General features: G+C 47.3%; 1 protein-coding gene across 1 annotated transcript in view; it reads right to left on the reverse strand.

Moving 5' to 3' along the window:
• Positions 1 to 7,664: 7,664 nt before the first annotated feature.
• The window catches only part of UCHL3 (ubiquitin C-terminal hydrolase L3), a 408,547-nt gene continuing 398,912 nt past the window's right edge, over positions 7,665 to 17,299 (reverse strand). Inside the window, exon 8 of the mRNA XM_086934885.1 lies at positions 7,665 to 7,889. Within this exon, the coding sequence (XP_086791011.1) occupies positions 7,797 to 7,889 (93 nt within the window). The 3' untranslated portion in view covers positions 7,665 to 7,796. The remainder of the gene's footprint in view (positions 7,890 to 17,299) is intronic.

The raw sequence follows: 17,299 nt of genomic DNA on the forward strand, positions 1-17,299 counted from the left end.
GGTGGTCACCAGCTGCTTGAGTCCCAGGTTGGCGAGGTTGTCCAGCAGGGTGGTGGTGTTGCGGTCGTTATAGTTCACGTGGAAGTTGAGGTCCCCGAGGAGGATGTAGTCAGCGGAGCAGAGGGCGTGCGGGCTGATGAAGTCGGCGATGTCTTCGCTGAATTGGGTGCGTTGTCCCGGGGGTCTGTAGATGAGGGTGCCTCTGAGGGTGGTCTTGGGGTTGATGTGGACCTGAAAGTGCAGGTGCTCGGCGGTTGCGAGGGTGTCGTCGGTGTTGGTCGTGATGCGGATGGTGTTCCTGTGGACGATGGCGATGCCTCCTCCGGTGTGGTTGATGCGGTCCCTTCGGATGATCTTGTAGCCGTCTGGGATGGCGATGTCGGACGCTGAAGAGGCGTTCATCCAGGTTTCCGTGAGGAAGGCGACGTCTGGTGACGTTGTGTCGAGCAGGTTCCAGAGCTCGATGGGGTGTCTGTGGACGGAGCGGGTGTTGAGCAGGATGCATTTCAGGTGGCTGCTGCTGTTGCTCGTCTTGGTCTTGGTCGGTGCTGGAGTAGTGCAGGTCCGGATGCAGGTGAACTTGCAGGCGTTGCAGCAGAAGGGTCCGTGGGTACGTCTCGGTTGGCTCGGTAGCAGCCCGGGAGTCGGCCGGCGTTGAGGGCGTTGAGTTCGGTGGCGTCGTAGGTCCGGCGGGTGGGCTGGTGATGGCGGGGGCCAGGGGTCCTGGCACTGGGCGCGGTCCAGGCGCGAACGGGCGCAGACGGGCTTACCTTTGGCGCACCTTCGGCGCTCAGTCGGTGCTCCCGCTGCGCGTGTCCGCTGCGCGGTCGCTCCGGGGGCGTCATAAGAAGGGAGCCGGTAGGGAGGGTCCGCTGGGAGGCGGGGAGCGCATGGGCGAATCGGCAGGCGGGGGGGGGCGGGGTCGCGGCAAGAACCGGCGCGAAAACCTATGCGGGCGGCCCTGCGGCGGCTGGGGCGCCGGGGATCCGAGGACGAGCGGCCCTGCGGCGGCTGGGGCTCCGGATCGGCATCAGCAGGCAGGCAGCAGGTAGGAGGCAGGCAGAGCAGGCGGGGAGCGTGGGGGCAACCAGGCCGAGGAGGGCGCAGGATCACAGGCAACAGGATCACTACTTGTGTCTACCCAGTTCAGAGGATGCACCTCAAGCAGAACTCACCCAGAAGAACTCTGCTCTGGCATTTCTCAAGGTTAGGAATATTATGCAGAAACTAATATCAACATGTTAAATAAAACTATGTGCATACATTTTAAACTGTAAAAAGCCTAAGGAATAGAACATCACATCAATAAAACACAGTTTCTACTCCGGTGATACTTCCCTACAATGACCTCTAATATATCATGGTGTTGACTCCAAAATTTCCAATGAAAAGCCAGGTTGCAGTATTGCCCAATCTTGAGAGACCTACCCTGGCAATGCCTGGCAGCAGACGTGCTTCAGACAGAACAACATCAGCAAGCAAAACTGCCGAGCAGTTACACTGTGTGCATCATGAACTGAATTATGTAGTACAGATGGGCACCGCTCACAGTCCTACAACATTCTCCACTGTTTAAGGATGTATACTGAATAACCTGCATATGCCAGTTTTTGGGGTAACACAAATTGTGCAAGGAGGTGGAGTGGGACAGAGGCCCAAGAAGGCAAAGGTGTGGGGGGATTGCTCTGAGGTCACATTTAACCTGGCTGGACTGGCCTGCTTTTTAAATCTGGAACAGGCTGTTCCAGCCTGTGTAAGTCCCCATTCCTAACAGAGCATAGAAAGTGTGGGCCACTTCTGAGCCAGGCTGCGTTTTGCTTTAAATAGGAGCAGCATCAATACAAGTTTAAAGATACAAGATTAACGCTAGCTCACGTGCATCACGCTTAGCATTAGTGCAAGCTCCCATTAGAAAACAAGGAAGAGGCTGTGGTTATTCCTAGATTGTATCTGCAAAGATACTCGGTGTGACTGTTTAGTAGCTGCTATCATGCACAGCTCTCTAAATCCTCTGGGCCATGTCCATGCTATATAAAAATCACAACTATAAAAAGAATACATGTCTTCTGGCATGTAGATACATTAGTGGCCCCCTTGGTCATCAAACTGCAGGAGGCATGTTAGAGACGTGTTGCCTTAATCCGTGGCCTGCATAGATGATATTTTCTTACTAGCAGCCCGTCCCGATGTTGTCCGGGTATGAATTGCTGCCGGCCAGTAGTATATTGTTTTGTAGGATTTAGTTTTGATAGCATTTCTTAACTGTGACAGGCCTGTGAAACGCTCCGATTCACAGTGCTCTGCAGATGCACTAAAGAATGCGCGTTCAGATGTTGAGCTGACGCCGAGATTCGAACGTAGCTCCCCAGCTCTAAAGTTCGCAATTCTAGAACTTGTGGTGGGAGGTGTGTCTGAAAGTGGACGTCGGTGCTGGCCATCAATGAGAGAGACCTGTGCATTTTTCAAATGGGTGGAGAAAAAATATGAGTATGTTGCTGGCGATGTGGGTCGCCATGCCACCAATGTACTTACTGGGGGAGTGTAAACACCCATTATTCCGCAACTTTCTTTCCGCATACCATCACTCCGCATACTTTCATTACGAAAGTACCATGACTCCGCAATGCCATCATAACGCATGGCATTACATTTTATATGCTTTTACCACGCATACATTTACAACAAAATTCGTTGTAAATGCATTTATGGTTAAAGCATGTTTTTTTTTCAAATGTTTGGATAAGGTAAGTATGGGTATAGGGGTATATGTTTTGGGGTGTTTGGGTATTTTAAGGGTTCAGATATAGTTTTGGGTTATGGGGTACAGGGGTAGTTTTAGGGTTTAGGGATAGGTATGGGTTTTGGGGTACAGGGGTATTTTTAGGGTTCAGGGCTAGGTTTGGGTTTTGGGGTATAGGGGTATTTTTAGGGTTCAGGGGTAGTTTGGGTTTTGGGGTACAGGGGTATTTTAAGGGTTCAGGGCTGGTTTTGGGGTACAGGGTTATTTTTAGGGTTCAGGTCTAGCTTTGGGTTTTGGGGTACAGGGGTATTTTTAGGGTCCAGGGGTGGGTTTGGGTTTTGGGGTACAAGGGTATTTTAAGGGTTCAGGGCCCATCTCGGGACCGGGACTCAGGGCAAAACAGTATCCGGGGCTCCCTCCTGGTCACGGGAGCCCCGCAACGCTCGCGCCACCTCCTGCTTCCGGCTCCTCCCCCGATGACACGGCGGGAGGCTCGGCCGGCTGGGCCAATCCCAGCGCGGCCGGGTATGCCGGCGGCTGCCTTTCTCTGGGGTCAGGGAGAGCTAGGGGCGGCGGCGGTGTTTTTGGGGATATCACGAGGGGTCGGCTCCCTCAAAATAGGAACCACAAACCAGCGGCAAGGTCCCAGGGCGGGGTGGGCACCTGCCAGGGGACTCAAGAGGCCAGAGTACGGCCACAAGCGGCGTGGGCAGCCACACATGTGAAAATAAAGCGCTAGGGGTTCAATAAAGCGCTTCCAGGCGCTAGGGGCTCAAAAGTAGAAGCGCTCCCAGCGCTAATGGCAAGATAAAGCGCTCCCAAGCGCTAGGGCAAAGAACAAGCGCTTCCAGGCGCTTAGAGAAGGAATCAAGCGCCCCCAGGTGCTAGAGGAACAGAAAGTCCAGCAACAAGAGTCCTTCAGGGGTCCAGGACATCAGCAGTCTAGGGGCTGGGCAGGGCCCAGGGAGGAAAGCCTTCCCCTTGGCCCCAGCAGCTGCATGCCCCTGGTAGATTAGAGTTGGGAACAAGAACATTTGACAAGAGGTCACAGCTTCCTTTTATACAGAGAAATCCTTTGTCTAAAGGTGCAGGGTGGGGGAAGAACCAGTCGCAGCTGGTCTGGGAGCACCCTTGATGTGCTCAGCCCCTCACTCTATTTACTGGCAGGGCTAGGGACATTAGACGCACCACACGGGGCGGAGCCAGCATTGTGTAGGGAAAGCCCAGCCCTATTCAGGACCCAGGTGCACTCCTCCCAAGCCATCAGCATGCTAATCTCCACACTCACCACCGGGCAGACCCATCCAGACTCCTGGAGCCAGGCTCACCAGCCAGCTCCAGCCAATCACGTGCCAGCACACTCACTGCACACGTACACCCATGTCTAGAAGTGGCACTTCCACACTAGACACATTCACGCCGCACATATCATTGCGCAGCATTAAATCACACGAGTCCGCACATACCAAAGTACAGCCTGCACACCTCACGCATCAGAAACTACCAGGGACACAGATATTCCCCATGCATTCCTATGGGAGGGCAGGCCAACCTTACTCCACGCACTCAGAGTGCGTACGCACTTTCCACTGGGACACAGTGAAAGTGCACAGAAACCAAAAATCACTATCACCAGGTCACAATTAAAAGCAAAAAGTTCAGGGGTGAACCTGCCAGAAGGGCCAAGTCCAACAGCAGGGATCTACGCAGTCCGGGGGAGCTCCCCCGAGCCACAGGCTTTGTCAGGGCAGATAAAACAGGATAATCACTGAGGCAAGTGCGGAGCTCTCAGCTCACGCGTCCATACTCGTCGGTGGTCAAGCCAAGCCCCAGATCGTAAGACATTCAATACAACTAGACTTATGGCGGGACCATGTTGAACCATTTCCCCCACACTTTGTGGAACAATTCTGGAGAGCCTCGGGATTCGAACAGGGCCTCCTCTTGGGTGCCGCACCAATCCACCCCCTCCTCCACCCCTTTACAGTAGGCGCCGCGGCACGTGACCAGTACATTGCTATGTCCCTTTTGGCCACAGCCACCGCCGTTCCCAATAGGCGCTTGTCCATCATGGAACCATCCAGGCCATCAAAGATCCCCAACAGCATCCGCAGCGGGTCATCTGGTACCTCCCATCCCAGGGCCTGTGTGAGCTCTCACTCCACCCCCTTCCAGAACCTCCCCAACACCAGGCAAAGCCACACCATGTGGAAGAAATCAGGGGGGGATGAACCGCATTTCGGGCAGTCTGGGGAGGGTCGCAAGTGGGCACGGAAGAGTCGTTCGGGGGCGAGGTAGACCACGTGTAAGTAGTATATCTGCACCAGGTGAAGCCTGGAGGACGTGGTCAGAGTTCTGGGAGCCATAAGGGCATCCCTCCAATCTGCCTCCTCTAGAGGGCCCACCCAACCCTCCCACCGAGCGTGCAGCTTATCTAAGGACGCAGGGCCATTATTTACTAGGGAGCGATAAATGCGGGACACTCCTCCCTTACCCAGGTTACCCATCATCACCTGGGCTTCTAGTGGGCTGAACTCCGGGAGGGTAACTGGTGAGGGGAGATGTGTGTGGAGGGCGTGGCGCAACTGCAGATATCGAAAGTATTTGGCGTGGGGAGGGCATGACGCTGCTGCAGATCTGCAAAGGCACGGATATGGTCTCCCGCCCAGAGGTAGCCAAGGACTGAAATGCCAATTAGATCCCAGTGACTGAATCCGTTCAGGGACGCAACCTCCCGGAGCCAGATGCTGTGCCAGAGCGGCGTCTGACGAGTGAGTTTACGGTCCCACCCCGCGTGGCGCAGGGCAGCGTGCCCGGCCAGGAGGACCGTTCTAGTGATGGGCGCTATGGTCTGTGGGACCAGGCTTCCGTATAGGAACGCCTGGATCTATGGAAAGTCCGTAGCCCCTAGCTCCATGCTGTACGCCGGGTCGGACCAGCCGCCCGCGTACCAGTCGTGGATGACTATCAGTTTGGTGGCAAGATAGTAGAGGTAAAGGTGAGTCACCCCCAGGCCCCAATCGAAGGGGGGGGATGCTGCTGTGCGCCAGGGACATCCGCGGTCGTCCGCCTCCCCAGAGGAATCGGGACAAGGTCCCGTCAAGCTCTCGGAACCAGGTGCGGGAGAGGGGGATGGAGATGTTTTGTAGGATGTAGAGGAAGCGTGGGAGGACCATCATTTTAAACAGAGCGCTTCGTCCTAGGGGGTTGAGGGGAAGGGTTTGCCATTTTTTAAGGTCTGCCTTCATCAGGGTCACCAGGCGTGTGATATTTAGCGCCCACTCAAGTTCCGGCAGGAAGGCCACCCATATTCCCAAATATTTAACCAAGTGGTGTCTAAGGGGAATAGACGCCTGCCAGTCAAAGCATTCCCTTGAGGGATGAAATGGGACCAGTGTGGATTTGGCCGTATTGAGCCGGAGCCCGGAAACCCTCTCTAAGTCCGCAAGGATCTGCAGGCATCTGGGGCCTAAATTTGCTGGGTCCGCCAAGTATAGGAGCACGTCATCAGCGTAGAGGGCTATTTTGTCTACATGGCTCTCGTTCCAGGCCCATCCCTGGACGAGGGGGTCCTGCCGGATGAGCGCCGACAGGGGCTCCATCGCTAGCGCAAATAGGAGTGGGGAGAGGGGACACCCCTGGCGCGGACCTCTGCAGATCGGAAAGGCCTCGGAGAGCGCCCCGTTGACAAGCACCCGGGCCCTTGGGTTGGCGTAGAGGATCCAGATAAGGCGGCAAAACAACGGGCCGAAGCCCATCGCCTTCAGCACATCCTGCAGGTAGTCCCAGCCCACCGTGTCAAAGGCCTTCTTGAAGTCGAGAAAAAGGAGGGCCAGATATGGGGACAGGCGGGACCGGTGGGCCAAGGCCAAGTGAAGGAGGCGGATGCAGTGACGGGTGCCCCTGGTTGGCATAAAGCCGCATTGGTCGGGGTGGACCAGATCCTCCAGGAGAGGCTTAAGCCTCTGGGCCAGTATCGTGGAAAAGAGCTTGATCTTGGTGTTGATAAGGGAAATTGGATGGTAGTCCGCGCAGATCGTGGAGGGCGTCTGGGTCTTAGGGATGACCACTATCGTGGCCAGGTCCGAGTCAGGGGGGAAGGAGCCATTCTTCGCCACATGCCAGAAGAGGGCCAAAAGTCGAGGAGCCAGGATATCCCGGAAGGCAGCATAATACTTTTGCGGGTATCCGTCCGGGCCGGGCGTCTTGCCAGAGTGGAGAAGAGGGATGGCCTCCAGAACCTCATCCAAGGTAAAGGGTCGCTCTAGGGCTTCTGCGGAGTCAGGAGTGAGAGATGGGAGCCGGGCACTAGCCCCGCCCAGGAGGGTGGTCAGGGGCGCGTCTGTCGGTCGCGCCACGTATAAAAGGTTGCAAAGGTTCTGGCTATGGCCGCGGAGATCACCTGGAGGGTGCCGTCCGGAGCATGAACCTCTGGAATAATGCGATGGATTTTGGAATAAGAGACCAAGTTATGGAGGAGTTTGCCATTTTTGTACCCCCAGCCATACACCTGCGCCACCGACGACCGGCACAGCATTTGGGCTGAGTCCAATGAGATTTGTCGGATTTCTTCCCGAATCAGCGCCAGCTGCCGAGTGGGGTCCGCAAGCCCAGCGGAGGTTTGCTCTGCCTCCAGTTGTGTGGCCCAAGACTCCAACTCCACGAGCCGGGCCAGCAGGTTTGTTCGCTTGGCATGTACAAGCCCGCTAGCCACCCCGCGAATCACCGCCTTGCCAGCCTCCCACAGGGTCCCAGTGGAGGGAACTGAACCCTCGTTAGTTGAGAAGTAGTGGGTTAGTTCTGGTCTCAGCATGTCCACCAGTGTATGGTTCTGAGGATTGATTTTAATGACCTAAATGACTAAAGATAAAAAGAGGGTAGATAAATTCACAAAAACACAATTAATAGCACCAAACAATAAAAGGAGGGATTAACGGCTTTATTTGTGTAAAGTATGTTTCAGTTATAGGAACAAGATAAAGGCAATATCAACATTTGCAGTAATCGTACATGGCACCTTTTGAATTACAAACAGCTTAAAAGGGTTGTATTCTCCTTAAAATTCATGAGATTTTCCAAGAGCAACCACGGTAAATCTCAACTCATCTGGGTCCCGGTTCATGAACTTCTTACAGATCACTACTGCATCCTGCAAATAGGGAAACAAGCACACCTTTTAGAGTGTGTTGTGACTGCACACACACCTTGTACTGACAGTACATGACAATTTTAGACTGTTACAGTTATGAAAGATGCGAAACAGAGAAGTACGGCAGGCATATATTACATATTAAAGAAGGTGTACAGTCCTAACACTGCTTGTCTTTCAGGTTTCTTTTTCTCCAGATTCCTACAACTAGCAAATATCAACTGACTCCTAACAAAAACTCAAACATTTTGACTTTATTACTGTTTGGGTACTGCATACATACTTTACACATTGCCTCCGATTTAAGCCTGTATGCTCTATGCCACAGCTACCAGGGTGTATTGAGCTCAAGTTTATTTAGTGAATTTGAGGGTCGACCCTCACAAGGATTTAGATTTTCCCTTGAAGTGGGAAGTCATCCACCCCAAATAATAATCCAATTTCCTTTCTTACCCTCACCTTTTCAGGTCAGCTGGTGTTCGAGACAAACCAAGATCCTATACATCTTCCTCACCTTGGTCTATAAGGCAGCCAATCATTAGCTTTCCCTATCTAGGCAATGTCACCACAGAATTTAATGGCAAATTGCACATGGACTGCCAAGGAATTATTTGTGCTGTCTCATCTCTCTACTTCCTTTGCTTTCCCTAAGTGCACTCCATTACAGTTTGTTTAATTTTCAGTTATGTACCTCTTCCTGACTGTATATATCAAACATTTCTGCAAGAGGTAAAAAAAACAGCTAAGACATATTATTGAAAAAATGATCCCCATGCACCTTATTTGAAAGATCAGTTTAACGCAGAGGATGTTTTCATATTTCTTGATGTTTCATACCACCACTAACAAGAGTATACAGTTGTAATACTTTATTCGATATATACATATCATAAAAGTACAAACATAAAAACACATATTTAAAAGATATCATATGCGTTTCATTTCATGGTATAAAAAGATATTTACATTTAAAACACATAATTATATAAGGAAAGTCATGTGATGCATATACAGTAGTGGATTTATATACCAAGTTGGGTGCCATAGCCTAGCTTTTGACAGTGTTTAACAGCCTTGTTCGTATGACCCACGCATTTGTTAGATACTTAGCAATCCCACATACGACAAACAGAGATGTAGTGTCTGATGAGAGAATACGCAGAGCGATCCTAAAGTCTCTCACTCCCATCTCTACACACAGGTTTTAACCATCTTGATCTGGGTTTTTATATGCTATACAAGCGAACAAGAATGGTGTACAGATTCGCTCGTGCATGGGCACCCAGGGCAGGTATGAGAATGAGTCCTCAATCCTATCCATCCCTCCATGAATTTATTCAGAGGGAGTACCCCATATCTCATTTTCAGGAAGAGAGACCTATCTCTTGGGATTTGGATGAAATCTAGGAAGGGTTCGAACTTCTTAGTGGATTTGTGTTCCATAAATTTGGTAATTAGAGCCCCCCACTTTGTACTTTTTGATTCCTCCTCCTGAACCCATTCCCAGTAGATTTTTTAAATAATTTGCTTATGGGGAGGGGATTGGGAGATCCAGAATTCTCCCAAACCTAGATTCAAAACCAACTGCTTCAGTTTGTTTAGCCAGTGGATCTTATTTGAACTATTCAAGTTAATCCGCTCATCCAACACCAAGGCATAGTTTGCCAGTTCTGGCGTCCTTCGCAGGCGCACCCAGAACAGCAAAGGACGGAGGCGCACAAAGTCTGCAATTGAGTGCTTACCCATGTCTATAAAAAGGGGTTTTAAAGGGGTGGAGGGCAGGAGAGCAACTAAATCCCTCAAACTTATTCTCCGCTCTTTCCAGGTCCGTGGTGTTCTCACATCCCCACAGCTCCGAGCCATAGACAGCAGAGGCCAAGGCCTTGCCGTCATAGACTGCCAGAGCTGGAGCTACCGGTCTGCTGATGGACAAATGCTGATTTCTCAGGATTGCTCCTGAAGCTCTTTTGAGGTTTAAGAGCATTTTGGCAACATGGGAGTCCCATTTCATTCTGTTATTAATCCTGACACCCAAGTAGTCAAACTCCTCCACCACCTCTAGTGGGGGCCATTCAGAGTTATACTTATTCTCCTGGCTTTTTTCCATGTGGACAACATCATCAGTTTGGTTTTGGCGGTATTTACAGTAAGCCCCCTCTCGACACAAAATAGACTGAATATGTCTATTAGCTTCTGGAGACCCGAAGGGGTTTTGGACAGTAAGAGAGTGTCGTCTGCAAAGAGGAGGGTAGGTGTTTTCTCACCCGCCAGGGTAGGGGCATCCGCAGAGTCCTCCCTCAAATGGTCTACCACCCCATTGATAAAGAGGGAGAACAATGTCGGAGCCATCGCACATCCCTGTACAGGCACCGTCCCAGTTAATTGTCCCTGGGCCCCCCACCTAATTCTGGCATAGTTTCCCTGGTGGAGCCTTACAATCATCTCCAAAAGATAACTCGGGAACCCCATATCCAGTAGCACCTTCCAGAGTTTGTCTCGGGGGACCAAATCGAATGCCATTTTTAAATCTATGAAGGCCAGATATAGACTACCCTTTGCAACTGACACCGACTTCCAATAAATAGCATACAACCTGAAAACCTGATCTATTGTTCCCACATTTCGTCTAAAGCCTGCCTGAAAATGGGTAAGTATATTGCCTTCCTCTATCCAGGGCCCTATTCTAGTGACGATGACCCTGCCAACTACTTTCTGGATAGTGTCAATTAGACTTATTGGTCTGCAGTTGGCAGGGTCCTCCCTGTTGCCTTTCTTGTATATGGTCACTACCTCAGCACCCTTCCATGACTCAGGGACAGGATGTCCCTGGAGAATCAAATTCATTAGGAGGGCGATGAAGTCTGACCATAATTCGGGTGCATACAATAATAGGTCGCCAGGAAGCCCATCCGGGCCTGCTGCCTTACCAGGGGATATATTTACAATGGCGTCGTGTACTTCCCTGGAGAGAAAGGTTTCGGCATCGCTATGGATCTCTGATATAATTGTGGTTGGTGGCACTATGTGATGCCCCGAAATTACTGGATCACAATACAATTTAGCAAAATGGGTGTGCCACTGGTCTTCGGTAATGGGGTTCGGTATGGGCTCTACACCCCTTCTCTCAAAATTGTTTACCAAGTTCCAGAACGTGGTTGAATCTTTCAAGCCAGCAGCTTTTTTGAGTTGCTGCCAATACTCTTCCTCCCACTCCTTTTTGGCCAGTTTGATACTGTTTTGATAGTCCTTTCGGGCTAACTTCACTGCTATTAGATCTTTGCTCCTAATAGAAGACAAAATGGCCTTTCTCTTTGCCCTGCAGCCTGCCGTATACCAGGGGTTCCCTTGTTGGAAAATTTGTTTTTTGTGGGCCTCTGGACTCCCCATAATGAAGAAGGCACCGATCTTCTCTATCAAGTTTTTATAGGAGTCAACTAGATTAAAACTTGGGTCATTCGCCTGCAGAGACGTGGAGGTCGCCAGAACTCTGGTTTCTATTTGAACAAACTCCTTTATACTGGTCAGTTTGTCCTCTTTGCACATAACTCTGTTCCATTTTAGCTTGCGATTGCAATGCGAAGGGATTACTTCTTTAGCAATCATTAATGGGCCATTCGTCGCTATAACCTCATTCCCCCCTTTAATTTTCATGCAGAGTGGGTTATGATCGCTATCCTGAGACTGTACAACCTCCATGTCCACTAGTATTCCCCAAGATCTGGTGTGCAGTAAGATATAATCAATGCGCGATGGGCAACTAAGTCTATTATACGTTATTGCCCCCTTTTCATCAGAGAGAGTCCTCCCATTTAGAGCACGTAAATTGTGCTCTAATGTTAGGGCGTTTAGTTGTATCTCTCTTGCAGATCATTTCTTAATGGGTTCCAGATTTAATGAGGGAATAGACTGTCTTATATCCTCTGCACTGGATCCCACCAAATCTTCTTCAGCTAGGGGTTCATATGTGCAATTCAGGTCTCCACCTACAATGATGTTGGACAATGGGGGGGGGACATACCTGCTAATGCTGAATCAAGTACTGCTATTGTAGAGGAAGATTGGCCACCCGGAGTGCCTCTAGCATATACACAAAACAATTCTATAGTTGTTGCAGTATGATGGCCTTTAAGGGAGATGTGTTATATATCATCTGTTGGTAACTTATGCACCAACACAGTCCAATTTAAGGCCACACTAATCCATATATGGAGACCGCCTGATGGGCGGCCTCTCCCTACAGTAGTTGCCGGAATAAAATAGGTAGCGTATCTTGGAACAAGCAAATCTCAAACCTCCCAATTAATTGGTTCCATTCTGGGCTATCCAATTTTTTTGAGTGAGAGACCCGCTATGTTCCACGAGACCAGGTTAATTATTTTTAAGTTCTCAACTATGCCATTGGCAGAGACTTGGAGCTCACGACCCTCTTTCGTTATACAAGTAATAAGGGTGAGTGGTGATCTGATTGGTGATAAGCAAGGACATCAAAGAAACAGAATTTGTTTTTTCTGTGCAAATTATTTTTGGCAGATGGGAAATGGAAAAGGGAAGGGGGAATTAAGATAATGGAGGATAACCATCTCAAAAGTAAGTCCATGCTGACAATTACAAGAAACACAAATTTAACTAACTGCTATTATGGATCCAACTACAAAAATCTTACTGATAAAGACTAGAGCCACTAAAGTAATTAGTAGCAAGGCTCAGACTTGCATAGTCCTAAGGAAGTGTGAGCTCAGTTGAAAGACTTTCTAATAAAGACTGAGTTCCTTCTCTAACTTGTTTCCTTGCCAGAAAAAAAGTCACTAAATGCCTTTAAAAATGAAAAACAACACATTTTAGGTACATTATCTGGCAGCATGTATTACTCTGCATCACCCCTAAGCGAAGAATTATTTTAAATATTTTTAATAGGCTTTCATCAGAGTCATTAAAAAAAATCATACATATTTATGATTTAGAAAGTGGAAACTATAATACCCCATGAAGTACTGAATGTCAAAGGTAAGGACTACAACACATCTCTAAATTAGTGACTTTTTTTCTCCATTTTACACATAAAATACACTATATTATAAATCAAGTTGTTGCTTAATTACTCTTTGCGTTTCAGAGAAATTGCAGAAATACTGAAGCCTCTTTTACAATGTTTGGTCCATTTTCCCTAAGGAAGGGCTTCAACCATTTCTACGACTCTGATGGATCAGGAACCAATGTGCAAGAACCCCCATATTTTCGCCTACCTCTCTATCATATCCGTTATAGCATCTCTCTCTTAAAAAAACTCAATCTTTTGTAAAACCACTTTCTCAGATTTAGGGCTACCATGTCTATCAAATAGCTTCTTGGGACACCACCACTGTAATGGGATTATAGGTCTGTGGCACAACTTTTTCCACTATCTACTAACTTTCGGCACTTTGAGGCAGGTTTTTATTTCATTCTTACCTACTTACATGGATGCATACCCATTGCTTTAAGCCTCCCAAAAGAGCATAATTATCTTCATATAATTGGCTTACTTTCTCAGATCTGTGTCCAGAAACAAGCAGTTGAAGCTCCTGAAATTCAGTTACCTTCATCTCTTTGACACCTAAGTGTATAGATAGGATGTATCAGAATGCAATTTACAGATGCCCCAGATGTGACTATAATAGCACCAACATTTTCTTATTATTTCGAGGTCCATGGTAATAGCCCCTTTTTGAATATTGCAACTATAAAATTATCTGAGGTGACGACCAAAAGCACACTTCAACCCCTGGAAGTTGCTATCATGGTACTTTCCAGGAAGTCTCGAGCAGAGAGCTGCTTTATAGATATGGCCATGATGCTCGCCACATGCTAAATAGCAATGTCCTGGGAGTCTACTATGGGCCAAACTATAGCAGGCTTGACATCTGTGGTTTCTAGATAGATAAAGACTGAAGAAAATTTTAGAAGAGCCGAGGATACTAGAACGGGGTGCAAAGATTTGGCAAGAGCCTTGGGTGCTTCCTGGTCGACTGGTCAGCAAAGTATGATAAACTTCAACAGAATGCCTTCCCTAATGGCCAAAATACTCTTAGACTCTGTCCGGTTAAGCAGAACTAGGTATCCAACTCAATGATCCACACAAGAACCAGGCTAGGAGGGATGATCCCGACATACTGTTTTCTTAAATTGAATTTTGTACAAAGATGGATAACTAGTAACTGCCAGTGAATCGTGAAAGGTAGCAATCAGTCATGGGTGCTTTGCACACTAATGTTATTGACTGCTGTGTTTTCTTTTGTTATTTTTATTTATTCAGTGTTTTCTATAGCGCGAACAAGACCCAAAATGTGTGTGTCAGAGCTCTTTACATTTCAATCACTTCAACATCAGCAGATAACCAGTTCATTCACGTCAAGAACATATATACGCACTCCACTAACATGGACATATGCTTACCCATACAGAAAACCCATAAAATGAAGCATACTAGAAAGCATTAGATTACAGTAAAGTATGCCATATCATAATTAAATTTAAAATAAGACCACTCCTGAGATCGTAGATACCCATACTGGTTATAGTATTGCTAGTCTAATCAAATATAGCTGTGGATTGATCGAGGTACCTGTCCATAGACAACATCACTGTTGGTAGTCGAAGGGACTAACTGTATCCACCCTAGCTGAAAAGAGCAATTAGAGCTCAATCCATGACAGTAGCTTGATTCGTGAAGTGATCAGTTTCTTTGGTCTGCGATTAGCAGGACATTAATCCTGCTCACAATAGCTTACTTGAACAGCTGAGTGTAGAGTGCAGAGGATCGCCGGGTTGCCTGCAGATTTCCAAAAAGTCTTAGTAATCCCGGTTGTTCGTTATGGGATAAATTTACCCATCAGAAATGAATTTGTCTTCTTTTTGAATCGTGGAGCATAGGTGATTCTTCTAATATTCGGTGCTATATTGTCACACTTAAATAAATCAATATCATATAATATTATAACCTGTCGTCCATAAACATATAACAAGTGATGATAGCTACTTATAGATCTGTATAAAAATGTATATATTTTAAATCTCCGCCCTAAACTTTCCTTTTTTTGTTAAATTGAATTACCTCATAGTGTTGCTCCCCATGTCAGACTTAGTCAATAGTTACTGCTATCCTTCTGAGCTTTTTTGACTATTGGACAATGCACCTTCGGGTACTGCTGCTTACAAAAGACACCTGCTAGTTCCTGCTCAATTAATAAAGCTCATCCCTTTTCCACAGACTGTTCAAGCGGCAGTTATTGTTCTTCCCACTACCTTAGAACTGTGTTGTAAACTCCAACATCGCTAACATATGTACCTGTGTACCCATCTCACACTTCAAGTCTTCTAAATGTGGTGACTGGTACATAACTACATTTTACTACCTAAGCATGCATTTCCAATCATAAAAAAATATTGTTTGAAGTTTGACACCAACATAATACATCAAACTGCTTCCCTGTCCCCATGCTTCTTAGCTGTGGTCAGTGTTGGTGCATCAATCTACAGTCATATTCCACTGACTAAGGGCCCCATGCATCAACCGAAACACCAGTCGCAAACAAGCAGATTAGCAGAATCTGCCCCTTTGCGACTGGTAATTTTGCATTTGGGATGCATCACCCCAAATGCAAAAATCGCTATTTAAGTAATCGCTAAAATAGCGATTACTTAAATTGTGATTGCAGTTAGAGAATCACAAATTGCGATTCACTAAATGCAATGCATGATGCAATCACAAATAACGATTTCACTATTAGGGGTCGTAAATTACCATCAATTTGAACTTGATGGTAATTTGGTGAAAAGCATTTTTCAAAGTTCCATGTTACACACACACATTCCCTTGGGGCATGTGTGTGCGCAACATCTGCACACATGCATATTTCAGGGATGCAACAGGGTGTCCTTTTGGTACCCTTGCACCCTTGAAATTGCATGCACAAATTCCCATTCATTCCTATGAGCCTGTAGGCCCATAGGAATGAATGGCAAGCCATTCATTAATTGCGACTCACAATTTGGGAGTCACAAATAAGGAAGAAATGCGTTACTTACCTGTAACTGCAGAAATCCAGTATTGGTATCTTTCATAGATTCACATGCCTGAATCATTCCCAGTCGTCGGGATGGGAGTCCCCGGTACATAAATAAAGTAATGTCCCATTAGACATATAGAGTAATAGGCCAAAGGCCCCACATTAGTAACATATCCATGTCCTTTTATAAAAAGGACCAAACGCTAGAGAAGAGCCAATCAACTATCACCTCCCTCTAGAACCCTACTGTAAGGAGCTCCTGTCCCTCAGATTTTCATAAGTAGGTATATTACGTAGGTGTATTACTGAGAAAAGAAGATGAGTCCTTCCAGGGGAGGCAGGAGGGTTGCATGTGAATCTATGAAAGATACCAATACTGGATAACTGCATTTACAGGTAAGTAACACATTTCTTATCCAGTATTAGGGTATCTTTCATAGATTCACATGCCTGAATCAGAGTAGCAAGCAATGATAAGCACATTTCAGATGGTACAGCATATACAAATTCACCAGATAATAACATATCAAAGTGACACATAGAAAGTATCAATTTGTAATCAAAGATACCATTAAGAAATACAATAGAGAAATGTGCTTATACAAGAAAGGATGGTAGGATGAAAAGAAGGATCACCTCTATTGAAATAGATGACAAGTACTTCTTGTCCCACTGCAGCATCCTTCATGAGTTCTGTATCCAAGCAGTAATGCTTGGTGAATGTATACGGCGTCTTCCAAGTTGCCGCTCTGCAAATGTCTATGATAGGCACACCTGCGAAGAGCGCCATGGATGTAGACATCACTCCAGTGGAATGAGCCCGTACTGTAGAATGCAGGGATACTTTGCTTAGTAAGTGGAAGACCTTTTCTAGGTCGACTGTAAGCCACAAAGAGTTGGTTGGATTTGCGGAAGGTCTTTGTCTTCTCAATATAAAACTTTAGGCAGCGTTTAAGATCCAGAGAATGCAGAGTTCTCTCTGCCATAGTGTGAGGTTTTGGAAAGAAAGAGCGTAAGACTACAGGCTCGTTGAGATGGAAGTCTGATGGGACTTTCGGCACAAATTTTGGATTTGTTCGTAATATCACCTTGTCTTGTTTGAATTGAAGGCAAGTATCTTGAATTGAAAAAGCCTGGAGCTCACTTATTCGTCTCGTTGAGGTAAGGGCGAGAAGGAGCGCCGTTTTCCAAGAGAGATACTTAAGTTCAGCTCTGTGTATTGGCTCAAAGGGATGTTTAATGAGCTGAGAAAGAACTGTGTTTAGTTGCCAAGCGGGAGGTAAAGTCTTCACAGGAGGAAAAGTCCTGAACAGGCCTTTAAGAAACTGCTTGATCAATCTGTTAGACCAGAGAGAAGGGCCAACA

The sequence above is a fragment of the Lissotriton vulgaris genome, chromosome 8 (assembly GCF_964263255.1).
Source record: "Lissotriton vulgaris chromosome 8, aLisVul1.2, whole genome shotgun sequence".
Classification (NCBI taxonomy): Eukaryota; Metazoa; Chordata; class Amphibia; order Caudata; family Salamandridae; genus Lissotriton; species Lissotriton vulgaris.